Raw genomic sequence first — 27,138 nt, 5'->3', positions numbered from 1 at the left:
CAGATGCCAGACTACAGCTCCCATCATCCCTATTCACTGGCTATGCTGGCGATACTGTGGGCTTTCAGGGGAAAGGAGTGGCAAAGTGGCACTGTGAAAACGGGCCCCTAGTGCTTTGAGGTATTCTACAAAGGCCCAGTGCTTTGTTCTAATATGTTGCATCCTGTGCTTTATTTTCCAGGTAAGAATACCTGGGGGGGGAAAACAAGTGTCCCCCAACTGAAGGTGACAGAATAACTCTTCCAACTAACCAGCAAAAGCTTGGATTAGCTCTTTGGAGTCTCCTACTGTGTTATTTGGGCTTACTTTGGAGTAGCAATCACAATGAATTTCCTGCGAAGGCGCCTCTCGGACAGTAGTTTTGTGGCCAACTTGCCGAATGGTTACATGATGGACCTTCAGCGTCCAGATAATTCCACCAGCAACCCCGTTTCCCCAGCAACAGAAAGGAGGCAGCAGCCAATCCAGCAACCTGCTCCCCTTTCTTCTGGTACCAGCATCTTCAGCTCCATCTCCAGTGCCATGAAGCAGACCACACAAGCAGCTGCAGGACTGATTGAGCATTCGCCAAGCCCTACCCCTGTTGTCCAGCAGAAACCCCAGATCCTCTTGGTAATTGATGATCCACATACAGACTGGTAAGTATCCGCACTTGGCTGTCTTGGTAGCATGTAGCCCTGGCGGGTCTTAAACCAGAATCACTAATGCCTCAGAAACACATAGTTCAAATGTGTTTTGTTGACGTGTTGAAGATGTTTACATTCTGCCACTCCATATGTTAAGTGTGACTATCTAAAATAATTTACAAGAACATGTAAAATGCATACTTTTAAAAAAATATCCAGTACCTGTTGGCACAGAAATCACAGCAGCACATTAAAGAAGAATGTACAATGCTACTTCTTTCACAATGAGATGATACCACGTGATGACAATATCTGGTCATGGTTATAAACTGAACAGGTTCTAACAGGACCTAGAGCTGACTGCAGGGTTATAGCTATAGGTGCTCGTCTTCCTTGAACTCAAAATCCATCCCATTCACTTTTCAAGAGCAAGTGTGGTATAATGGTTGAGGTGTTGGACTGGGACTCAGGAGATCTGTTAAGGTCCCCACTCGACCATGAAGTTCATTGGGTGACTTTGGGCCAGTCACTGACTTTCACCCTAATCTAACTCACAGGGTTGTAGTGTGGATTAAATGGAGCACAGGAGGCATCTGTAAACTGCCTTGGGTTCTTTGCAAGAGCTGAAAAGGTGGGATATAAATGTAATAGCCAGTGTGGTATAGTGGTTAGAGTGTTGGACTGGGACATGGGAGATCCAGATTCTAGTCCACACTTGGCCATGAAACTCACTGGATGACTTTGAGCCAGTCACTGATTCTCAGCCTGATCTACCTCACAAGGTTGTTGTGAGGATAAAATGGAGAAGAGGAGGAAGAGGACCACGTAAATCACCTGGGGTTCCTTGCAAGAGGAAAAAAGGTGGGATATAAATGTAATAATGGTGGTGGTGGCTGTGGTGGTGGTTCTTGTTGGCGTCATCATCATTATACCAGGAGTCAGAATGGTTTTCCTTCCATTATAGGGTGAGGTAGCCAACCCTACCTTAATTGTTTTCAGAAATGTATTTGGCAAACATTATACTCATGCTGGAAGTTTTTTATGCATCCACTGCTATTTCTATATGGAGATGTTCAGTACTACCAGCCTTTCTCGTTATGAGACTGTTTCCTTGTGGCTTTTGTGCCTCCTGTCATGACATCTGAAGAACACTAGGTGTCAGTACCTCATCACTTTGAAGAAACTCTAAAAAGATTTGCACAAATCCTACACATTGGAAAGAGGACAGTAGTGGATTCAGGAGTCTGGTTGGGGTTGATCATGTTCGTAAGAAAGGTGAGCACAGGATGTATTCAGTGATTCAAGTTAATACCTAAACTCACAATCTCTCTCTCTCTCTTCATGGACCTCCGTGCCTCTTGCCACCTACGCAGAACTAAGTCCACAGTCCTCCATACATGTAACGATTCATTGGGCCTCCTGCTTTGTTACTTTCAATCCTGGAGGAATGTAAAGAATGCAGTACTCCAGCTTCAGCTTCATTGTGCTTTGCAGATTGCACATTTCATTCACAGCTTTTCTTCATGGGCAGTAGCTTCTTCCCCAACACACACACACACGCACCTAGTTTGGTGCATCCAGGCTAGCAGTTTTTTAATCTGCTACTGTCAGCCCCAGTAAGTGCAGGAAAAAAAAATCTAATCTCAATATAGTTTTAGGAGCCCTGTGGACTGCTCATCTCAGGAAGGAGTGATCCACCAAGAACAAGGAAGAGGTGGCCTTTGTGTGCTTGTGTTTGTTTAGATAGAATTTTAGGAAGTATCCTCTCCTGCTTGGGACAGAGAGAAGAGGGTGATTTTTCATGCTGTAGTGGCTGGCAGGTGAGGCAGACTGGCCAGGTAGTTCACTTCCTGCATGTCATAGCAAACTAGCTAAACCTATAGTAGACTGATGTATCTAACTGATGCTGCAGAAAATTCCATGCTTTTCCCCCTCTGGGAGATGCATATTTGGAGGCCTTTTAACTTCCCAAGGACACCTGTGGAAATGGCAGTCCAAAAACATGGAAAAGGGACAAGGGGTGTGTGTGGTGGTGGGGGAGTACTGTAGAAGTGTATTCACAGCATGAGGACATTAGGAAACAGAGTGGCAGAACTCCATGTTACTGTAAGCCGGCCAAATCCAGGCGCATGACCTCATCCCGGAGGAAAATGTCCCACCTCTGGCAACTTCCTTGCCCAATTCACTTCTAAGTGAAAATCATGTTCTCTCAGAAGTGAATTTCTCAAGCAGAATTTAGGACTGTATACTACTAAACCCCTTTAGCAGCAAGAAAAGGCTTTGTTGTTGCGTGTGCTTGTTTTAATAACAACTCATTTTTGGAACAGTGGCCATTAACATCACATTTTTTATTTAACAATGTACAGTAGCCCATGCCAGACAGGCATCATCACTTACTTTGGACTTGACTTGTGGCCAAATGGTTGGGTATCACTGGTTTATTATCTGGGTCAAATCTACATACATGTGTCGTGTTTCTCAGAACCTCCTGCCTTCTTGGGAGACAATAACGAGGCCTGCTAAGTAATCCACAAAGCTTTATTCAAGCAATAAACATCTCTTCCCACCTGAAGAGAGTCTAATCTCTAGGAACTTTCTCTTAGGCAAAACTATGCAAACTAAGCGAGACAATTGTCTTTTCAAGAAGAATGGAAAGCTTTTTTTTCAAGATGCGTTAACTTCAGAGAGACTAGTTCTGAGGCAGCTTCTGACAGGATGCGAGCCAGGCTGATTTTCTCTTGCCTTCCTTTCGCTCCACCCATTTTAGTCTGCAGCATACTCTAGGATCGGCTAACCTGTCCGTGCTCTCTCCCTCGGAAGAATGTTGGCTTCCTATTGACTGTATATTATTTGCCCTTGATGACAAAAGCTCGGGAGAGGGTTCACTCCCAGCTCGTGAAGAGCCCGTGAGAGCTTTCTCCCCCACTGGTACAGGCTGGCCTGTTTCTGGCGCCGACTCCTCTACTTCAGAGTTTGATTCTGATTGATCACCTGAAACACCTTCTTCCAACCCAGGGGGAGCAGAGCTAGACATAACAACATGTTACCCCAAATACTCCCTTCTTCTTTGCAGAATACTTTCTGTCTTTCTAGACCATGGTCTCCAATGTGGCCTACAACACTTCATCAAAATTCCAAATGTGGCCACCAAACCAGAAAGGTTGAGCACCCCTGTTCTCCAATAATACAGGTTATTTATTTACTTACTTATAATATTTATATATTATCTGAAGATTTCGAAACAGTGAACAAATGGAATAAAAGAATAAAAATTACATTTTAAAAGAAAAAGGTACAGATTGAACTATGACTGGTCATTCTGGGAAAGCTTCTTGGAACAATAAAGCTTCTTGGGGGGGAAATACAATGTTGGTGCCTGCCCTACCTCCAGAGGCAGGGAGTTCCATAGGAACGGGGCCACCACACTGAAGGCTCCTCTCCTGGTGGACTCCAGTCAGACCATAGGTCCATGTGGAAACACCAGGAGCATGCTCTCAGATGCCCTCAGTGGCCGGGCTGGTTGGTGAGGAAGAAGGCACTCTCTCAGGTATCCTTGTCCCACGTTATTTAACCCACAGTTACTTAGGGTACACTGGAATATGGAACAGGGAGGATCTGGAAATAAAGGCATCATAAAATGCTACAGAAACGCCTCATTTTGCCTCATCATACCTTTAACATACACACACATACCTAGTATGGAATAATAATAATAATAATAATAATAATAATAATAATAATAATAATAATAATAATAATGGGCCTTTCAGATGATACATAAGAGCTTGGTTCTAGACTCACCCCATTCTTGCTCAAACGCCATCTTTGTGCCAGCTGAAATGGACAGGCCAGTGACTCAGAGAACAAGTGCTTAACAAACAAATGAGCATGCAGCATGTTACTATGAGCCTTTCTACATGACACATTCATTGTGCGCTCGTGATTCCTAATTTAAGGTAGTTTGCGAATCATTTCCATTTTCCATGACATCGTCATCCTCCAGGGCCTCTCCCATGCTTTGCAACCATTGTAGCGGGTTCCCCACCCACCCACCCAATTTAGGGGGGGGGGTTTCTAATGGGGAAAGTCTGGTATTATTTGTGAATGGTGGGATAAAGCCTAGTATAATTTAGCAATTCTGCTATACTACAGTACATCCTACTGCTTGTGTAATGGAATATAAGGAAAGAGAGAGAAAGAAAAACCTGCGGGGGGGAAGCATGTGTAAAGGAGCCAATCTTAATCCTGCAATGAATCCAGAAACAGAAGCCTCAGTAAAGTGGCACGTCAAAAGTTTCATGTAGAAAAGCCCTATATTAGTACAAGGATCAAATTGTATCCTTACACCAGTGCTGAGATTAGAGTTTGTGCCAGATTTAATCTCCGACAAAATGTTACGGCAAAATTGGAGGACCAATTTTGATCAAAACATTTGAGCCCTCCTTAGAGAGTTGAGATAAAGTTTAAATAAGATAACTGGGGAATTTAAGTGATATCAGGATTCCCTGTGGATTGTGGTGACGTGACGGCAGTTGTGCATCATTGGGTTGCTTCCAAATTCAACTGAAACCACAATCCAAGGCAAATTTGGAGGTTCCTGCTTGGGCAAAACATCTGGAGAGTGATGGAGGCAAGAGGTGGCAGAGAGAAAGGAGGCTACACTTCCCTGACTTGGAACTGTACGCCCAGTCCTTTGAATCACTGTGTCTGTACACTATTTCATGAGACTGACCTGACACTTTCAGTAGAAATGTTGTCTATGAAAGCAGAGTGGAACTTTCCAGATTCTGCCAGAATCCACTCAGGGCAGCCGTGTATGCATAGCTAGGCCCTAGCTGTTGTTTACATTAGCAGACACTGTTATTTGAACTCAGCTGTGTCTGAATTATTTTCTCCCATTGGCTTGAAACTTGAAATCCCATAGTGATGAGGAAGGAGTCAAATGCCTCCCCCTCCATCTCTCCTGCACTCTTCAGCTTGGTAAAGTTCCTGAGGGGTTAATAGCTGCACATCACAGATGTTTACATTTGGATTGTTCGAAACGGAGAAGACAAAAATGGCAAACGCTACACTTTTACACACACACACAAGTTACATGAAAAGCAGACTGCAGAGTTGCAGAAAATCATGTAACACTGGGAGACAGAAGGAGAACGGGGCAGATGAAACTCACTAAATGTTCACTAAATTCAGTTTTATGTGTTACGAGAAAATAAATCCTGAGTTACCCACCATTAGCCATTACTGCACAGGAGGAAAGATGACTTGGAATAATTATTTCACATACACCAAGCACTAAGGGCCAAAACCAACATTATTTTAAATGTGTGACTAGCACATACATCTCCCTGACCCCTGTTTTTACAGTACAGTAGGCTCAGGACTCTTGATCCAGATTGGGACCCTAGTGTGGGGTATGGGGGACTTTTAATATCTAGATAAGTCCTCTGTGCTTAGAGTAAAATGAAAAGAAGACATACAGTAGCTCCTAGACACACATTTAGGCCATGGCTAGATGAGGGAGTTGGAGGGCGATGATCGCGCAATTTTATGATCGTGAAATCGCCACCCTCGACTACACGTGGCACATGACATCGCGGGCACCATTTTGTTTTTTGTTTTTTAAAGGAGTGCACGAGCGCTCGTGTGAAAACAGTGTTGTTTTTTTAAAAAACCACCTCGGCCTCCCCCACCCCACCCCAATGGGCAGAGAGCTCTTGAGGAGCTCTGTGCCCGGCTCCTCGCAGTTACTCGCGAGGAGTCAGGACGACCCATGACACTGGGCCACACGTTCCACGGTCTCGGGAAAATCCCAAGGCCGTGGGGAAAAATGGGTAGGGCAATATTCCAGGCCAAGGGAGGGATCATCCCTCCCTGTTTCCAGGATGCCCTGTGTGTCATGTGGATGCACAGGGTCGATCCCTCCGTGATCCCTGGGATATCGCCTGGTCTAGCCATGGCCATAGTGTCCAAAAAGACAACATTTCTTTAAATTTGTGTCTATCACCTATGTCTATGTATATATATACATGCTACAGTAGGTGCAGGTGGCCTGAACAGGATCATAAATGCCCCTGATCTGGATTGCGCTCCCTGCACTACTCTAGAGTAATGTCTGTTTTGGTCCTAACTTACCATGGTTCACTGGATAACAGCCACCACCTTTTGTAGTCATCCATGAGAACAATCAGAAGGAGTGCTGGGTTTGTTGCTTTCATACACAACACTACATAGTGTGGATTTGAGCCTCTCTTGTCTCTTTAGCATCACTTTTCAATACTGTTAACATGGGAGAATTGGGAAGTGGTATTAAACGTATGCTATGGCCAGTGTAGCTTCTTAGATTCATGTGAGGAGCAGATTTAAAACAAAGCCAACTTCAGCCTCATGTGTGAAATGCCCGCAGTAATATGTTCCCCCCTATTACAACATAAATAAAAACAAGCTGGCTGCAACCTTGGCTATCAGTGAACTGTGTGCAAGATTGCAGTGAATGACAGCCGTATGGAGGTTTAGAGTATGAATGAAAATTCTGGACGTGGCAAAGAGTTCAGGTAAGGCTGTCAAAGCAGCCTGATAAATAGAACTTCTCACATAACTGTGTAGTATTTCACAGGTCTGTTGCTGCCCCTTGTATTTATATTTTTATAGTTTATACTTAAAGCAACTTGGGATCCAGTCCTCCTGGCAGAAAGGTGACCAAGAAATGTGAAGGATTAGCATTGATGCAAAAATAGACATAAGGGGTCTGGAAAATATTTCCTCCTAGGTTATAAATACAGTCATGCGAGTCAAATTTGGTAGCCTTAATTACTTTAGCAGAGTCTCCTTAAATGTACTATGTTTAACCCTATAGAGCCTTGCTTGGAATAGCAAAATTACACACTTTCCCAGATTTTGACAGATGAAAATAGATGCATTCATTTTATGCTAAGAATGCATTACTCAGCAAGAGAAATAGTAAATGCTCTGCCCCTAGAATTCTAAAGTATTACATGCAAAATATTCAAATTCCTTATAGTCCTGAAACACTATTTTTATATTGATGCTACAGATGATATCATTTGTTATTGCATTATGCTGCAATTTTACTTCCCAAATACAAATAAGAAAATTTGCAAAGCTACGTAGCTACATAGTAGTAGTAAAGTTGTAATACTGAAGAAAGACAGGAGTATCATTTTGAGCAAACAGATCCCTGGGGTGAGGTGTGGAGTTGGTTTTCATTAGTTACAAATTTAGTTTCCTTCAGCAACTGATACACAGCTGGTATGACCCAGACTTCAAGTTAAACAGGCTTATGATTTAGGACAATATTCAAGAACGCCTAATATGGATTAGTTACACATTAATTCTTTTAACCACAATGATATTTTAGCAGAATGCTACATTTTAGTAAAACAAGGGTGTGCCATGTTTTTTGCCCCAAGAGCTGCATCATGTATCAGCAGGGGATCTGGGAGGTATTGTTGAATTATGGCTTTATAAGCTGATTAGTTATGGCACAGACTGGGATTCTGGCACATAACCTTTTGTGTTAAGTCTCTGTCTGGGCCTTCCAGAGACTAGCAGAAATTGCAGCGGTTCTCAGCCAAGTCAGCAAAGACGTGAATTAAGACAAAGATTCTTGTAGGATAAAATAAACCTTTTACTGGCAAATAAATATATAATTTAGTTATGGCAGTACAGATACAAGTACTTACAAACGGTCAGTCAATACAGCTCACATCAAGTTGGGTAAGGGACATGGAAGTAGTAGTGAACATGAAAATACATTTACTTTTATAGACAACCTGTACAATGATGCAACTCCTTGCAACCCTTAATTGAAGACAATCAGTTAGACAATTATTCAGTTATGACACTCAATGTCCAGGTGTAGAGTTGACCTTTAAGTTTCTGCTGAGTCTTCTGTTCTTCCAGATCCTCAGCAATTAACAAAGCAATGGAAAACATAACCAAGGTCCATTCCAGGATCCAACAGGTATACATGCATGTACATGTGTGTCCATGTGGATGCATGCGCACATGCACACATACACACACACTGAAGTCTCCTTCCCATCCACAGCGACCACACTGCTTTGATTCAGACATATCCTGAATCTTTCTTTCTTTATTAAATTTCTATACCACCCAATAACCAAAGCTCTCTGGGCAGTTCACAAAAATTAAAACCACAAAAAACAGCATAATATACAATATAAAACTTTAAACTACAGTATACAAGTGCAACCAGAGTAAGACCTAGCAGCAATGCAGAGATTTAAAATGCAATGACAGATCTAAAACAATAAAGTTAAAAGACAGGAATGCTAAAACGCCTGGGGAAATGAAAAAGTCTTCACCAGGCACTGGCAAGACCACAACAACATAGCACCAGGGCGAATCTTTTTAGGAAGCTCATTCCACAACCAGGTGCCACAGCTTCTTCCCGAATCAATGTGATTTGGTTCGGGATCCAGCCCAGGATTCAGGATGCATTTGAATCCAGAACACATCCCCAGTTCCAAACCATGGAGAAAATCCATGGGAGTGGGTCATAGCCATTGGTAGGCGGAGCCAGAGTCAATGACATGTAGAGCTGGGCTAAACTGAGCTGAACAAAAGTGAAGAGCATTTGTAGGATTGCACAGCCCCTTTCTCTGCTTCTCTTTCACATAAAAGAGGATTCCCAGAGAGGCAGGTCAAAATGCATGAGCAGGCCTGCAGCGTCTGGAAGCCAGATGATGCGGAGGCGGTCAGGTTGTAGTTTCCCCACCCCATACTTAAAGGAAAGCTGGCTCATATCTGCTTATGGGTTTATTAAAATTAAGTGCTTGCAGTTGCACAGGACATAGGCCCAGGAAATGAGTGGCTTTAGCTGTGACAGTACACACCACCTTGTGCACCCTTTACAACTAAAGTGGATTTATCGTTCTAACCACCTGCTAACATGGTTCATCGATGTCGGCCATAATGAGAAAACAGGTACAGTTGAAGAGGAAATACAGCAAGATTTGCTGAGACCCATGTGTGAACCTGGGCTGCCCTGATTTATTGTTCTCATGTGGTGTTCCCATTAACCTGTTCCCAAAGTTCAGATGAATGGTTTCAATTGAAAAAACAAACCTGTAATAAACATTTCCATGTTGTCTGACAAACTGATAACCCCATACATCTATCTTTGGAATTACTGACGGGTTTAGGAACAGGGAACAGGCCAGCAATTCAGTATTTTGAATGATACATAAAATAAAATGGTTGCTGAAGTACATACAAAAGCCTAGGGAGCATCTAGGAGAGTGGCAGCCAGCTTTTTGCAGCTGGAATAAATGTTTGGAAGGCTAGGGAGACTGCTCTGGGGAAAGATCCAGGATAGCAGGTCCTAGAAAAATACAGAGGAAAAAGATCAATTGTAATACTAGTTTACTTACTGATCGGCTTCCTTTTCAGGAATTGATATTATTGTTGGCTGCCTCCCAAGAAATAGGATGGTTCCTGTCTGCACAAGCTTTCACTCAGCAAGGATAGATCAAATCCATCCCAAGCACAGTATTCTTATCCTGGCAGAGAAAAGAGCTCCCTTATCATTGGGCTCTTATCATTTAACTCAGTTCTATCCAAGGTAGAGGTCTTTCCCTACATCTGTGACAAGGGATCATTTAATGAGATAATATGAGCATTTAGATTTACCGTTGCACTATGGTCTTGTTCCAAAAGAGCATTTAATTAAGGCACAGATAGAAACAGAGAAACAACGGCCTTCATCAGTGTAAAGGGACATGTGAGCTAGTAGTGCCTACCCAAAAACCATGCATTGCTAGCCAATAGCTGGTAACTACTTCTGTCCAAATCTGATATATAGAACTACTGTCGGTTTTCATGCCAGCAAAGGATAACATCTCCCTGACCCTTCCTACCTCTTGCCCCTGTGCATTCTCTGGCTGCTGTTTTTGCAGTCTCCTGACCATATGAAAAAGAGGACAGGGCTCCTGTATCGTTAACAGTTGTATAGAAAAGGGAATTTCAGCAGGTGTCCATTTGTATGCATACAAAGAACACCTGCTGAAATTCCCTTTTCTATACAACTGTTAAAGATACAGGAGCCCTGTCCTCCTTTCCATATGGTCACCCACTCTAACAGGAGGCCTAAATTAAGAATGGATAGGCTGCAGGGAGGGGCAACATGAGGCCCACAGGTTCTATATAGCCTACCATCCTTGTCTGTGTGCCATCCCCATGGCCACCTCTGTGCCCCCAAATTGCCACCAAATGTTGGTGATATGCAACAGTGGGGATGGGGGGAGAGCTGCACTTTCACATTAAAATAAGGTAAGGTGCTTTTTTAAAAGCAAAAACTCAGTTTTTCTTCTGCTGAAATTTGGCTGCCATAGTAAGAACATCAGAAGAGCCATGCTGGATCAGACCAAGGGTCCATCTAGTCCAGCGCTTTGTTCACACAATGGCCAACCAGCCAGTGACCAACAAGGCAGGACATGGTGCAACAGCACCCTCCCACCCATGTTCCTCAGCAACTGGTGCACACAGGCTTACTGCCTCAAATACTGGAGATAGCACACAACTAACAGGGCTAGTAGCCATTGATAGCCTTCACCTGGGGGGGGCGGGCTGGTGGAGGGGGGTCCAAAGTTTGCCAGCACAACTCCCACAGGATAGACAGAGGTGATTTTGTTCCTGCATTTATTAATTGGGCTTTAGTTCTTCATTTGTATTGTATTGTATCAGGTTTATGCTGCTTTTTATAAGCTGGCTTTTCATTGTTTTTCTGCTAGTTTTGTGTTGATGTTTACTAATGTGTAGATTTTTGTTAGCTTTTATTGTATTGTTGTCTTCATTTATTTTAGACTATTGAATGACACCTAGGGAATTCATTTGATCGGCATCTCAATAATAGGCAGACATGTAAATATTTGCTAGGTAATAGTGTGCATTTCCTCCATAGCTTGTAGCAGTTTACTGGACACTTGGGGTGGCCACATAGTACAGGAGTGTGGGTTTGGATAGGGTGACCATCTGAAAAGGAGGACAGGACTCCTGTATCTTTAACAGTTGCATAGAAAAGGGAATTTCAGCAGGTGTTATTTGTATATATGAAGAACCAGGTGAAATTCCCTCTTCATCACCACAGTTAAAGCTGCAGGACTATACTAGAGTGACCAGATATAAAAGAGGGCAGGGCACCTGCAGCTTTAACTGTTGTGATGAAGAGGAAATTTCACCAGGTTCCCCATATATACAAATGACGCCTGCAGAAATTCCCTTTTCAATACAACTGTTAACGATACAGGAGCCCTGCCCTCCTTTTCAGATGGTCACCCTAGATTTGGAGGGACAAATGTTGGAATGGGAAGAGGCAGGAGAGGAGAAGGATTAGGGCAGAAATGGGAGAAGAAACACTTGGAGTAGGGTTTCTGTTTCTTCCAGCAAGTCTTTTATGCTGCTGCAGTTGCCTGAGAGTCAGGAAACCAGCAGATGAAACCCCCATCAAAGCAACCCCGTGTTGGAAAGATTACACCTGCTGGATTTCTTCCTGCCACGTGGCTGTTGGAAGTCATTGTAGTTTGAGAAGAATGCAAGCATGGCTTATAGGCAGAATTTCCTAATCCACCAAATGCTGATGTCATCAACTTCTATTTGCTAAAACGGAAAAGCTGGCTGCATATTGTGCTCTTTGGTAGCTGAACTAAGAACATCAAAGTGGCCCTAAATCCTTTTGTCAGCCCTGCTTCCTTGTTTGTGTGGCTTTTCTCAGCCGTTATACATGAAAGCACAGACAGAAGTAACGGAAAGCAGAGAATGACATATAGTGTAGCCAAGAACAAGAGGTAGATTTATGAATACTAGGAACAGTACATTCTGTTACATCTCAGTGGTGCTTTTAGGGACCAAAAAACCTACTCTGTACATTATGCTCAACTCAAGGATTGAAAGCGAGGGAAATGTGATGTGTATTTATACTCCCACTGATATTTACATACACACAGAGAGACAAGGCATGCTTTCAGATGTAAGGCTCCAGTGCTACCAATTAAAAAGCATTGTGGCTCTTTCGTCTTTTCTTCCTTAATGGATTTCTTATGGAAAGAGAAAAGACAGAAGCAGTTGTGGGGAAACATGGGAGGATAGAAGCTGAAGACAATGAGCATCATCACATTTCCTTACCGGCACTGTCTCGGTTAGGGTGACCATATGAAAAGGAGTGCAGGGCTCCTGTATCTTTAACAGTTGTATAGAAAAGGGAATTTCAGCAGGTGTCATTTGTATATATGGGGAACCTGGGGAAATTTCCTCTTCATCACAACAGTTAAAGCTGCAGGTGCCCTGTCCTCTTTTAAATCTGGTCACTCTAGTATAGCTCCTGCAGCTTTAACTGTTGTGATGAAGAGGGAATTTCACCAGGTTCTCTATATATACAAATGACACCTGCTGAAATTCCCTTTTCTATACAACTGTTAAAGATACAGGAGCCCTGTCCTCCTTTCCATATGGTCACCCTAGTCTCGATTACTTCCTCATTCACAAGGGAGAGGAAAGAGGAAGTCAGCAATGTGCACGTGGCCCATTCATTGGGCTGTTTTGATCCTGCTGCGCTGCTTCTCCTGCACACAGCAAGAGATAGTGGCAAGTTCCATCTCAAAAAGTAAGTTGGACTTACTGGGGTGGTTTTTTGTGGTGCAAAGAAGGCTAGAAGGGGCAGGAGGCAGATGACGTTGTCAGAGGGACCCGCGAAAATCCATGAGTGCCCAGTAATGAGTGTGCAATAAAACACTTGTCTGATGGAACTCAATGTCATCTGAATCTCCTGTAAAATTCCATGAATGGGGCAGGGCAATAGCATGACAAAAGCCTCATGTGAAAGGAACCAAGATTATCCTATGGCCTGAAGGGAACATAGTTGTCTGCAGCTAAGGAAGGTACAGAAGCATCCATTTTGAATAGTCACCAGAAGAAGAAAAAACGGGGTTGGGGAGTCACAGAAGGGACAAAGTATATTTCTAGGTGGGCAAGATGTTTCCCATATGTTAAGATCTCTGAAAGAAAAATAATGGTACATTTCACATTAAAGCTTCCATCCTAAACATATTTTGAGTCAGACCTTTGGTCCATCAGGCCCAGTATTGTTGACATTGACTGGCAGCAGCTCCCCGAGGTTTCAGGCGGGATTCTTTCCTCACCCCGCGTGGAAAGCCAGGGATCAAACTGGGGGCCTTCTTCATACAAAGCAGGTGCTCTGCCACACTGAGCTATGGCCCCTCCCAATCATTGGAAGGGCAGCATTTTTAGTAAGACTTCATAATAGGAGCGACTTGTAGACAAGGCAGCAGTAACCCTAAATTAACAATGGTTCTGTTTTGTGGTCATGAGCTCTCTGCCACTTCTTTTGATCTAAAAAGTTGGACGGAGGGATGGGAAAGCAAACCCATTCAAATTAAAGTTTTCCGTGTGTGGGCACTTCAGAGAATCATTTTCTAATAACCGTCTTATGCCTGAAGCAGCATTAAAGTCAAGAGAAAATGGGTATGAAGACAATGGCGCTGTTTGCACATTACAACAAACCACTGGTTTAAAAACTGCTGGATTGTCAGGGATGCATGGGCGCACTGCCTGCAGTGCACATACTCTTACACTTTACTCCTCAACCCACAGTTGGCTCAGCAACTCATGATCAGCTCTTCCTGAGTGTGACGTTCAAACTCAGACTGCTGGGTTATTTAGCCCCTAAACAACCCAGTGGTCTGGGTTTGGACATCACTCTCAGTAGAAGCTGATCATGGGTCGCTGAGCCTTATCATAGAATCATAGAATAGCAGAGTTGGAAGGGGCCTACAAGGCCATCGAGTCCAACCAAGTTATGGAGTAGAGTGTAAGAGATGAGCATGCTGTCTTCCACTCACGCACGGCAACCCCTTGGTTTTTAAACTGATGAGTTGTCATTACATATGAGCCATGATGATATCTTATGAACCAGCTCAAGTCCCTCAACAAAAAGCAACAGGAAGAGAAAACATCAGCACAGGAAAGCAGAGACAAAATAACCGTCAGTTGTATCTATTTAACGCTCTCTCTCTCGCTCTCTCTCCTTTTCTCCATAGGGCTAAATATTTTCAAGGAAAGAAAGTGAATGGGGAATATGAGATCCGATTGGAACAGGTCAGTGAGCAATGAAAGTCCATGTCAAAACAACAACAACAGTTCAAGCATGCAATTCAGTCCTGACTTTGTAGGTGTCAGCTCAGAGGAGATTGGAATTAAGAAAGCATTTTGAGGCCAGCTTACATCAGTTTTAATTTGGTTTTCTGTTATGGTAACTTATTCATCAGGGCCTGGAGTGTTTTTCCAGGTGCCTGCTGAATCATCCTTCAGATTTTCATACTTTGCTTGCTTTAGGTGAAAAAATGCCCTTTCCATGGGGAAAAAGCTGTTGCCCCTAAGGAAAAAACATTTTTTGAAGCAAGAATATTGGAATATTTTAGAAGAAAATGTCCAAACGATTAGCACTCCTGCAAAACAGTTCCAGCACCTTTGCTTCCCTCCTGCTTTCTTGCCAGGGTGCATTGTTTTTTGACATGAGGATGCATCCACAGATACGGTCTCGGTGTAAATGGATTTTCCCTGTTCATCCTTGTTCATCTCACTTCCTCTTTAATGCATTTTAATTTTCTGCTCACTAACCCTACAGCCTACTTTGTGGGGGATGCAGAGAAGGATGAATAATCTTTTCAACAGTAAGTTATTGACTTTGGAACAGCAGGCCTTAAGCACTGGTTCTTCTTTAACATCAGCTGCTATATATACACTCTCTCAGCTCCCCTCCACAGCTAACTTTTGATCTGTTGCTTTTGCTTCTTTGCTGACACTCCAGACTTCACACTTGGCATGAAAATAGGTCAGGCCTTTTTTCAGGTTATTAGCTATAAAAATATACTATTTCCCCCTGGCCCTGCCTTTTTATCTCCCAAACTCCCAAATCCCGCCCCCCTAGTTGTATCACAATTCACCACCACTCCCTAGGACACTTTATTTATTTAAGATGCTTATGGATAAGGAGTTAATTTTGGGCTCTAGTACTCACATGGACCTAACTTCACAACCCATTCTTTCATCTCAAGCATGAGATCTGGAGCATAGGAACACATAAAGTATATTAGAGCACAGTGCCATTCTCCTAAGTAACCCGCTACAAATCCTCTCATACCTCCTTGATGAGCTGGGAAGATGTCTGGGCAGGCATGAGCCAGGCACCTCTCAATTTAGAAATTAACTGTTGTTTTCAGTAGAGAGAAACTAGATGAGTATATAATTATATTTTTATGATATTACTGTTAGCCACTGTGTGTATGTGGAAGGGAAGGTGGGTGGGTGCTCCTACAGCCAAAAGTGGGATATAAATATGATGGGCCCATTCAGAAGACACCTTAAACCATGGCTTTAACTACAGTGAATAAGGCTTTTTGCTTTATTCACCATGGTTAAAGCCATGGTTTAAGGTGTCTTCTGAATGGGCCCATCATATTTATATCCCACTTTCAACCCCATACTCTGGTTTGGTCTGTGTTTTGATCATTGGGAAATAATAATGTAAAGACATTTGCTACTTTTCATTTCGTTTCATTTCATTTCAATAGTTTCTGAAGAGAGCTGAAAGTGCTAATATGGAATGTAAAGGCATGGTTGCCTATACATACACATTCATTTCATTTGCACCACTGGCATCTCTGATCAAACAGGTTTTACAGGGGACAGGGGAAGAGGAGTTGAAGCCAGGGACAATATCAGGCAAATGGAAATAAGTGTATGCACTGTGAGCACACAGAGCGTACCATTTCTCTATCAGTATTTTAATTCATTTAAAAGTCACACAATGATATGCATTTTTGTGCATATTTCTCCTAATGTATACATTTTAAAGTAATTACCATAATCTGTTTTTCTATGTTATTTTCATAAACATGTGCATTTCTCTGCATACTTTCCTCTCTTATATGCATGTTTGCACACATTTTTTGATTGGCAAACTGTATTGTAAAATTCAGAAAAGTACAAATGCCAATGTATAACTGCGTTTTGCATCACATATTGGTTTGAGAAGTATGAATTAGGTAAATTCACCTTAAAATGAGAACTGAATGCGTTTTCCCTCCCCATCCCTAATGAGTACAGAAGCTCTATCCCTGCCACTTCCAGTTCTTGGGTCGTGGTGGTGGAAAACTAATTTCTTATAGTTTCCCTGTGTGGCAGGTGTCCACACTGTCAGTTTGATGCATTTGTGCAAAACTGTAAGCATGGAATGGGGACAGAGCAAAAAACAGTTGTTGCTTTTCATGCTGTACAAATGTGATGATCTGCAGCAGAATTGTCATTGTCATTATGCATGGTGCGGAGAATGTGGATACGGAGATATTTTTTTCTCCCTCTCTCATCAGTAATCCCATGAAACTGATTGATAAGAGATTCAGTACGGATAAAAGGAAACCCTCCTCGCCACAGCGCATAATCAAACTATGGAATTTGCTGCTACAGGTTGTAATACTGGCCACCAATTTGGATGGGTTTAAAAGGGGATTAGACAGATTCCTGGAGGAGAAGGCTATCAATGGCCTAAACTACACCAAGCAGGATATTGCGGTATGAAAGCAGTATATAAAAGGCAGGAGCCACACCAAGCAGGATATAGCACTATGAAAGTGGTATATAGCATGTGTCAATGGGCCCCAAAATTTGTCAGTGAACTTCAGTACCACTATAAAGCAGTAGTGTGGCTCCTGCCTTTTATATACCAGTTTCATTGTGCACTACCCTGCTTGGTGTAGATTAGGCCAATGTCTACTTAGTCCTGGTGGCTATATGTTATCTCCAGAATTAGAGGCAGTTTGTCTATGTACACCAGTTGCGGGGGAACATGGGCAGGAGGGTGCTGTTGCAGTCATGTCCTGCTTGTTTCTCGTTGACAGCTGGTTGGCCTCTGTGTGAACAGAATGCTGTACTAGATGGACTCTTGGTCTGCTCCAGCATGGCTCTTCTTTTGTTCTTATGTCCTTCCTCGTGGTATAAATATGCAGGTGGCAGAGCTAGCAGAGATGAAAGTCATCAGGATGTATGGACTGTAGGGGTTAGTAAGTCAAACTTCAGCTGCTTGTTTCCTGTGCAAAGACGAAATATCACTCCACAATACTTAACCCCATTCTTTGTGCAATTGGGAAAGTACCCACTTAAAAATAACAATAAAAGAACACAATTTTCCACCCTCCCCAAATCTAGAACAGTTTCAGGATGGTTCTGGAGATGGAAAGGAGGTATTTGTCAGTAGTGTGCAACAAAGCCAGATTTTCAGGTGAGAGAATGTATGCTTGTTTAGAGTGCAAGAACAGCTATGGCCATTGCTCTTATGATGTTACATCTATTTTCACCCTTAATAACAAAAATGAGTCAAACAGCTTTCATAGCCTAATATGTAGTTATTCTTTGTTAACTTGTCCCTGGTTGTTGTGGTTTTAAAAGACAGACAAATGATTCCTTAAATAATTAAAGGTGTAACCCTATGTATGTTTGGACAGAAAAAGAAGCCCTACAACTTCCCAGCTCATCATGGCTGGGGAATGCTGGGAGTTGTGGGTGTTTTTCTGTCTAAACATTCAAAGTGTTGTTTTTGAACTTTAGAGCCTTAAAGGGTTTGGGGCCATGTTACGTGAAGGACTCCCTTCACCCATATCAGCCTTCCCACAGTTTAAGATCAGAAAGAGAGGCCCTTCTCATTTGCCACCCATGAGAGCAATTAGTTGAGTGATGACGTGGGAGAGGGCCTTCTTTACAGTGGCCCCATACCTTTGGAACGAGTTGCCATCAGAGTTCAAGGCTTTTAAGAAGGCCTTGAAAACTGCTGTTATTGCCATTGTTGTTGCTGTTGCTGCAGCTGCCGGTTTTGTTGTTGGCTTTTATTATTGTTTTTAGTGCTATTTTATTATGCCTATATTTTTTATCACTTTTCATATTTTATCTGTTTTTAATGTATGAGACGCCTTGGGAAGGCTTCTGCCCTGAAAGGTGGCCGAGAAATGTTTTAAATAAATAAATTAAATTACATACATGCATAGAAGTGCGCTCCAAATAGTAAATTCTAACCTGTCCGGCTTCACTATGCCCTAAAACGATTCAGCCTATTCAAATGGATTCCTTACAAAATGGAATGAAGCCTTTCGCCATTAACACAAACGCAAATCGCCCCAGTGTTAAGTGTATATCAATGGCGTATGGCAACAGATTTCAGCCATAATTCCACATGAAAGTTTCCAAATAGGAATTTAAGTCCTATTCGGATGATGTCCCCTTGGGATTTGGCCAGGACCACTTTTAATGCCTTTTTTAATTTATTATTGCAATAAGACTAATCCAGAGTCTTCGAGCTTTTATTAACGTTGGACCATAAACACTACTTGAGTGTTTCCCATACAGAACAGCACTAATTAGACATGCTGCTTGCTGCCTTGTAGAAATCTTGTTGAGACAAACATTCTATTTGAGAAATTTGCAAATAGGTCAGTCTATTCTGTGTGTTTACTGTTGTTATCAAGTAACCCCCTGTTCTTCTTTTCTTTCACTCCAGGCAGAGTTTTCAGAACTGAACTTGGCTGCTTATGTAACTGCTGGTTGTATGGTAGACATGCAGGTCGTAAGGAATGGCACCAAAGTGGTCAGGTGAATACTAGCTTTTCCCCCAATTCCAATTAACCTCCATCACCTTGGGGTTTTGTATTGTTTTCTTTTCTTTTTGCTTTAAACATGTTGTGTTCCCTGGAGTTTTGATTCTCTGGAATGCATAGTTATGAGCAACTTGTTACAGACTGATCAGCCTGATGGAATGTGTAATTTTACTAAAGCCAGAGCATCTAAGAAAGGTTCATTTGGTTTGGGGATTTTCTGCCTGCTGGAAGGGATTCTTTTGAAGCCGTTTTAGCCTCCTATACTCAAAGCTGTCAATTGGGAAAGTGGAATAGCATTGTTTTGAAACTAAGATGCATTCACACTTGTAAGAAATGCTATCCACCAGTACCTGAAATGCATCTTAGGTCATCTTATCATCTCTCGTCCCACCCACATGCCCTGGGATAAAAATAAATAAATGCATGTGTACTTAATTTGTGATTAAGAGAGCATGCTTGATGGCTTTCTCTTTTGCAAAGCCTTTTACAAAAAAAAAAAAAATCTTGCAAGGTGTAACCATCTCTTTGCTAAGTAATCTCAAATGCCTAAATGGTTTATCTCTGTGAATATGTATGTTGCAGTCAACAAGTAAGAGCTGAATAAACTTTATTTAAGTTACAGACCTCATTTAATCAACTAAAATGTGAAATGTGGTGGGGATGGGATAGGGGGGATAAAGCCATATAATTGCCCAAGGAGCTGGCCTGGTTGTCCATGCCATTTTGGTTCCTAGAGTGGTCACTGAAACCTGAGACTTCTAGAGCAGTGAAGTCGTTTGTTTGAGTTTAACTTTCAGGCTATGCATTGTTCCCATTTCCAGCAGTTTCTCAAAACCTGCTGTGTAGTCTCCACATGGCTCTTGTGCCTCTAATGGCAGGCACATCAGTCCTACTTTCTATGGGTCTTAATCCCCCTTCTTTAACTTTCTACCTGCCAAAGTTGTGATGAAAAGCAACTAGCTAAATTTATATAGAATTCACTAGATTATACCCAAGTGAAGGGGGGAAATATGCCAGTCTTCAACCAATCCGAATAGCATGAGGAATTCTTTCCTAGCCCCCCAAATGGCAACAAACAGCATTGAAACACTGTATCTGAGGCGAGTATTTACTTCATCTGCATCAAATGAGCTACCTTCAAAGACAATACAGATAGTATATCACACAGTATTGCCTGGATGATAAAGACGCCTGGGCCTCTATGCTGCATGTGATGTGGAGTGTCTATCTAGGAGCCCAATCCAGACCCTAGTGCAGAGTACTTGTATTTAATCCAGTTTAGTCCCATCAAATTTACTGAGGTGGGAAAAGATGAACGTAAATGATTTCACCTTAGTCGTGTTGTGGATCAGACTGTTAATAAGTGTGTAGGTGTGTGTTCAGGATGACATTCTTCTTGCATATGTGGCCCAGGGCATGTGTTTTGACAGATATCTGCTCTGACATACTGCTGCAAACGCTCAGCATTTGTTCAACACATGTGCTGATTTGGCCCTTGGGAAACTCAGCACGACCGTCTTGTGTTACCACCCTTGGAGTAATTTAGTAGGTTCTGGGCGGGGGTGTGGGGAGACAGAAGAGATTCTCACACTTTGCACTGTCAGCACAAAAGCATGCTTTTAATGGGTCTGTTGGAAAAGCTCCCTAATATCTCCTCCTCTCCTCTCTAACTTCATTCAGGGGGGAAAAAGCATTCCCATAGCATTCAAATTAATCTGTGCGGAGGCAGGAAACAGATTTCCGCCCAATGTTCTAGTCTGGGCTCCCACCTCTCATTGTATCACATAAATGTTCCCCAGTCCACACTCCTAGGCAAGTTAAAAGCAAACAGGAAACAATGGCCCTGCTCAGAAAACACCTTAAATCATGGCTTTAACTACAGTGAATAAGGCAAAAAGCCTTATTCACTGTGGTTAAAGCCATGGTTTAAGGTGTCTTCTGAACAGGGCCAATGGGAAATGCAGCACCTCTCTTTACTACTTGAGGCATGCGTCTGTCATACCACGCATAATATTCATAAGTAGATATACTGTACCTTGAATATGGAGGCTGTTTCTAACTCTGAACATATTCTGCTCACTACTGTGTAAGCCATACATAAAGTCAGGTTAACGAACCAACAAGGTTGTACTTCTAGGTTTCTTATTAGTGTGGTGTTCTCTTTGTAAAAAACAGTAAACTTCTATCTATCTATCTATCTATCAATCATCTATCTGACATTAAGGATACAATTATGTCCACACTTACCTGAGAGTAAGTTTTATTGAACTCAGTGGGCTTACCTCTGAGTAGGTATGCATAGAATGGCACTGTGAACCATAGGCTCTAACCTTTGGCTCAAACAATGAATTTTACAGGGTTCTTACTCATTTAGAGAAGTCTTGGAAACATAATGTTAAAAGATTGATTCTTTGTTGTCTCTTTTGGAGACCTCTGGCCAGTTTGGAACTAACATATTTATTATTTATGTATTGAAACATTATGTATTGAAGACCTAAAGACAGTAGTGCACATGCTGGTAACTTCAAGGCTTGACTTCTGCAATGCACTGTACATAGGGCTACCTTTGTGCCTAGTCCAGAAACTTCAACTAGTTCAAAACAGGGCAGCCAGGTTGGTCACCAGTACACCTAGGGTGACCATATTACACCAACTTTAAAATCACTTCTCCGGCTGCCAATTAGTTTCCAGGCGAAGTACAAAGTGTTGGTTATTACCTTTAAAGCCCTACATGGTTTGGGTCCAGGTTACCTGTGGGATCACCTTCTCCCGTACAATCTGCCCTGCACACTCAGGTCCTCTGGGAAGAATTTACTTCAATCAGCCAAAACTAGGCTGACCACCATTACCCAGAGGACCTTCTGTTCTGCTGCTCCCAGACTGTGGAATGGCCTGCCGGGAGAGATTTGCCAACTTAACAGTCTTTCTGAATTTAAAAAATCTATGAAGCCTGATCTCTTCTGGCAGGCCTACCCAGTCAAATTTTAAGATGTCTGGCTGTTATTTTAATAAAGTATTAGTTTTTATATGTTTTTAATCAGTTTTATGTATTTTACTGTGTTTTATAGTATTTTTGTATTTAATGTTGTTCCCCGCCTCAGGAGGAACGCCTTTGGAGGGGAGGAACGCCTTAATGTTGTTCCTCCCCTCCAAAGGGAGAGGCAGGTAAGAAATATTATTATTATTATTATTATTATTATTATTATTATTATTATTATTATCCACTCTTCAGCTCAGGGCAGCTTACACAGTCAAAACAAAATTCAAAAATAAAGAGCAATCAAACAAAAAACTAAGCACAGCTAAGAAGTAAAAAGGGGATGCTGTAGAGCCAGGCCCAGCTGTGGGAAGCCAAGACTCGGAGAACTCAGTTCTACTAGGGGCCTTGCTAGACCTACCGGGTGTTCCGTCGTTGAGGAGCGGTGAAAGCGGCTTTTCCCATTCAGCCGTGACGCCTCATCATCCACACCTGCCTTCGATTTGTGGCGGAAGTTTGCGCCGGTTGTGCTGCTGCCGCCGCGAGCACGGTTGCGCAGCCACACCGGCCTGATTGCCACGGCTTTTTTTTTTGCTCGCCGCACGGTTTGCGCAAGTCCGAAAGACCGCAAACTTGCGCAGCCGTCAGCGATGCCGTCGCCGGCCGCGGCAGCAGTGGCAGTGCCAGCTGAAGTGCTGCTGGTGCTGTTGAGGGTCAACATTGATGCGCTCACTTCCTGATGGGGCTCGTGGCGGGTGTAATATGACCCGAGGTCAATCGTCTGCATGGGCACTCTGTGCCTACATCTCCCATCATGCCTCTGAGGTGTCGCCGCCGATGACCGCCTCTGTGCCCTCTGCCCCATCCCAAGGAGCCAACCCACATCTGGCCGTAGCCATGGCAGCAGCCCACAAACAGCTCTGCCGTCTGCCAGCCTGGTACCCACACCAACAGGCAGCGTACAGCACCGCCATTATGCGGCCACGGTGGCTGCCCACCGCAAGGAGTCACCAACTTCACATGAAGGCGGACTGTGGGATGCCCAGCTTTCCGAAAACTGACCCACGCAGAGGTTGCAGTAGAAAAAACAGGCGCACATGCCCCAGCCATCCCCAGCAGTGCACCAGCCACTTTTCCGGTCCTCCGGTCCTGCGCAAATTGTCACTGTGGAAATAATAAAAAAAAGCCGCTCTGCCGCACTGCCCCAGCTGGCGGGCTGGGCGCAAATGGTGGACGCGGCTTGACCGAAGCCGCTGGCCACTCCCCTTAGCATGCCTTTTCCTGACCAGTGCGGACCGCAGTGACCTCACATCCTCCCACACGTACTCCGAATTACCGCGGCCCGGCAGGAAAAGGCGCACTAGAACTCACTTTTTTAAAGTCGGGAGAAAGAGGCTTCACCGCAGGATAACGACGGATCCTCGTGAACGTCATCTGGAAGCCTTGACACGACTGCGGAAGGTAACGCGTGCTACAGCCTCGTCTAGTAACGCCCTAGGTCTCCCACTGGCTTATGAGCAGGGATAAGACTCAGGATGCTGATTTAGCCTATCTTGCACAACTGGGAGACATGATATTGATGGAGGCCCTTGCTTCTCAACCAGGGATGCCTTCTGTGGGAACAAGGCAGCAGGAGAAGGTCTCTGCAGGGGAGGGAGTTTCAGGGGAGGCCCCTTTAGTGCATCTTCAACTAAAGAGGATGTTTCATAGGTGCCCCTTGAGGTGCAGCAACTGCCTGAGAGCCCGGCTTCCCTTGCGAGGATCAAAAGTCCGATACTGATACTTAATGGTCCCTCCTCTGTATTTAAACCAGAGCAAACGGCGGTAGACATTGCTGGAAGCAATACTTTGATAAACTAGAAAGCTTCCCTGCTGAATCTTTTTTGGATTTTTTTTCTTCTGTTGAATCCAGGGCTGTTTGGGTCTTTAGTTGTGATGCTCATGAAGTGAATCTGGTCAAGGATTTTCATTCTGAACTGTTAATTGTGGATATTTATTGGGATTGTAAAGGATTATAGCTAATTGTAATTACTCCTGCATCTTTAACAGTTGTGTAGAAAAGGGAATTTCAGCAGGTGTCATTTGTATGCATGCAGCACCTGGCGAAATTCCCTCTTCATCACAACAATTAAAGCTGCAGGAGCCCTGCCCTCTTTTGTATCTGGTCACTCTAGTGTAGCTTCTGCAGCTTTAACTGTTGTGATGAAGAGGGAATTTCACCAGGTGCTGCATGCATACAAATGATACTTGCTGAAATTCCATTTTCTATACAACTGTTAAAGTTACTGTCCTCTTTTTCATATGGTCCCCCTAGTAATTACTGCAATAAAAGGTTTTACTGTGGTTTGCGCCTCACCTCTGGAAAGTTAAGTTCTGACATCTGTACTACGAAGCTGAATGTGCAGTCTCCACAGTCTGCCATGTTGATGTCCAGGTGGAGAACAGTTTGAACTGAAACCCACAGCTTGTGTGGAGCGTGGGGATCCAAAGTGACTTGGTTATATACTGAACACCTTCCCCACTGCCCTTTCAAGCTTTGTGTAGAAATTCCTAATGAAAAAGACAGAAAGACTGGAGATTTCTGTAAACTCCTGTGTGAATTTAAACTTAATATTTCAGGTCAAAGGTTAAAAATATAGTCTGGGGATCAGAAGAGGTTCTGTAAGTGTCTCTGGATAAAATTGATCTTCATATAACGGCTAGATAACCTGGGACAAAGTTGTAGATTATTTTAGCTAAACCTATAGTATAGCTGGTCTACTATAGTGTATTTGGTACAATTTGGCAGGGGCCAGCTACTGTAATTCAGGGTAAACAGAATATAGATATCCAGATGTTTGGGATTTCAATCCCCAGAAGCCCCTGCTAACATAGCCAGTGGTCAGGAATGCTGGACATTGGTCCAAAACATCTGGAGATCTATTTTCTGTCCACCATTGCTGTAATGAACTTAGCATGATAATTAAACTAGATAACCATCTACAGGCAAGCGTGATGTCTAGGGTAGACATGCTCAGGCACCTGTCAAGGTTCTGCACTCTGGCAGGGACCCATTAGCAAGCGCCTCCTGGAATCGCTCCTGCTCTTTACCATTGCAAACTGCTTGTTCATCTGCTTCTCCCTTTGACCCAGACAATGGTGGTGGTGTAAAGGAGGAGCAGTAGAGGCCGCTGCCTTCTTCTCGTTGGCTCTCTGCCTGTCAAGCAAGCAAGTTGTAGCAATGAGTATGAGCATGAGGAGGAGGAGCAATTGCAGTTGGTGACAACGGTACAGAGACTCTCCGAGCAAAGGGGCTAATTCATGGTGTCTTACCCAAGGGTTCCCAGAATCCTGGAGCTGACAATTTCCATGGGATTCTGTGGTCTTTTTCTGTCAAGATATAGAAAGAAATATATCGAATAGAAGAGTAGTAGCTCTTCTGGATCAACAGATTTCCTTGCCTAGTTAAGAGGGAATAGAACAGAGGCCAAAACTGCAATAAGTCAGCCCCGAAGAAGCAGTTCTGGCTAGTATGAAGTAAATCACCTTAAAGAGATTGCTGGTGCCGGGAGGCAGTGCTTTAATGTTGTCATTTTTGTCTGCATTTCAACCCTTTTGTCTAACAGCATTAATTCTTTACCCTGATGCTAGCTAAAATTCCCCCGTCAGTCAAAACGATGGAGAGGTCGAGGGTTGTTCTTTTTCCTCATTCTAAACCCATTCATCCTTGAATTAAAAGTGGCCTTCCTATTGTTTCTGGTTGCTCAGTCCTAGTTTGTAATCTTGAGAGGGTTGTGACCCTGTTGCACTGGAATCCCAGATTGGCCATGGCCTAAATATATAGCCTTATGACAATTTTAATTTGATATATTTATGTATATATTCCAAGGATTTCTAACCCACCTTTCTGCAACAAAACATACTCAAGGAAGCTCACAAGAATATTAAATCAATAATGCAAACAAATACAATGATAAAATATAAAATGCAGAATAAAATGTACATAAAAGAGGCTAATTTAATAAAATACATGCTGGAATAAAACCATCTTCACAACTCACTGAAAGCCAGTTCCAGATATGATATTTTCTTATCCTGTGTGCTGGGAAGTTCTATCTTCCTTTTGTACAGAGTGGGCCTTTTGCAAGGTAAATTATAGGTGTCTCCTTGCACTGTACAAGCATAACAGAAAGCAGAGCTATTGTATTTTGTGCATTAAAACAAATATCCCATTTTGTATTGTGGTAGCCCAGATTCTATTAGTCTATATCAAAATGTGCCAAAGGTTTTTTTGTGATGGTAGTAATGAAGACCCTGGCGGTGACTGATAAACAGGAGGGGTAAAAGGAAGATTATCTGTCTGAACATCATTACCTGAATTGATCCGCTCCTAGAGAGGGGTAGGTCTGTTAGCGGAAGTGGCTGAATAAAGCAAACTATAACCAAAGTAAAGGGCTTGGCAGACTTTATTGAGTCAAAAAACAAATAGGCTGAACAAAACTAGGGTGACCACATGGAAGGGAGGACAGGGATCCTGCATCTTTAACAGTTATATAGAAAGGGGAATTTCAGCAGGTGCATTTGTATTAGGGATGTGCTCTGCTTCTAATCGGACCGGTGAATTAGAAGCGGAGCGGGGGGCTTTGCCTGCATAAGGTGGAGGCGAAGAGGATTGGGGGGCCGGCGGAGCGTGGCGAAGAGGATCAAGGTGAAGGCGGATCCTTCGCCTCAATCCGGAGCTCCGCCAGAAAGGTAAGTGGGGTTTACCGGGCCCTGCCACTGTCGCTGTTGCCCATGCGGCGACAGCAGCAGGGCCCAGTAAAAAAAACCCTCCTCTTCCTTACCTGCGTCCATC

General features: G+C 43.1%; 1 protein-coding gene across 1 annotated transcript in view; it reads left to right on the top strand.

Annotated features, from left to right (window-relative positions):
* Window positions 1-202: 202 nt before the first annotated feature.
* The window catches only part of SYN3 (synapsin III), a 229,331-nt gene continuing 202,395 nt past the window's right edge, over window positions 203-27,138 (top strand). The window contains exons 1-3 of the mRNA XM_063133450.1: window positions 203-638; window positions 14,723-14,780; window positions 19,231-19,322. Of these exons, the coding sequence (XP_062989520.1) occupies window positions 325-638; window positions 14,723-14,780; window positions 19,231-19,322 (464 nt within the window). The 5' untranslated portion in view covers window positions 203-324. The remainder of the gene's footprint in view (window positions 639-14,722; window positions 14,781-19,230; window positions 19,323-27,138) is intronic.

The sequence above is a fragment of the Elgaria multicarinata genome, chromosome 9 (assembly GCF_023053635.1).
Source record: "Elgaria multicarinata webbii isolate HBS135686 ecotype San Diego chromosome 9, rElgMul1.1.pri, whole genome shotgun sequence".
NCBI lineage: Eukaryota > Metazoa > Chordata > Lepidosauria > Squamata > Anguidae > Elgaria > Elgaria multicarinata.
Note: the sequence above shows the minus strand (reverse complement) of the source record. Positions and strands in the feature narration are given on the sequence as shown.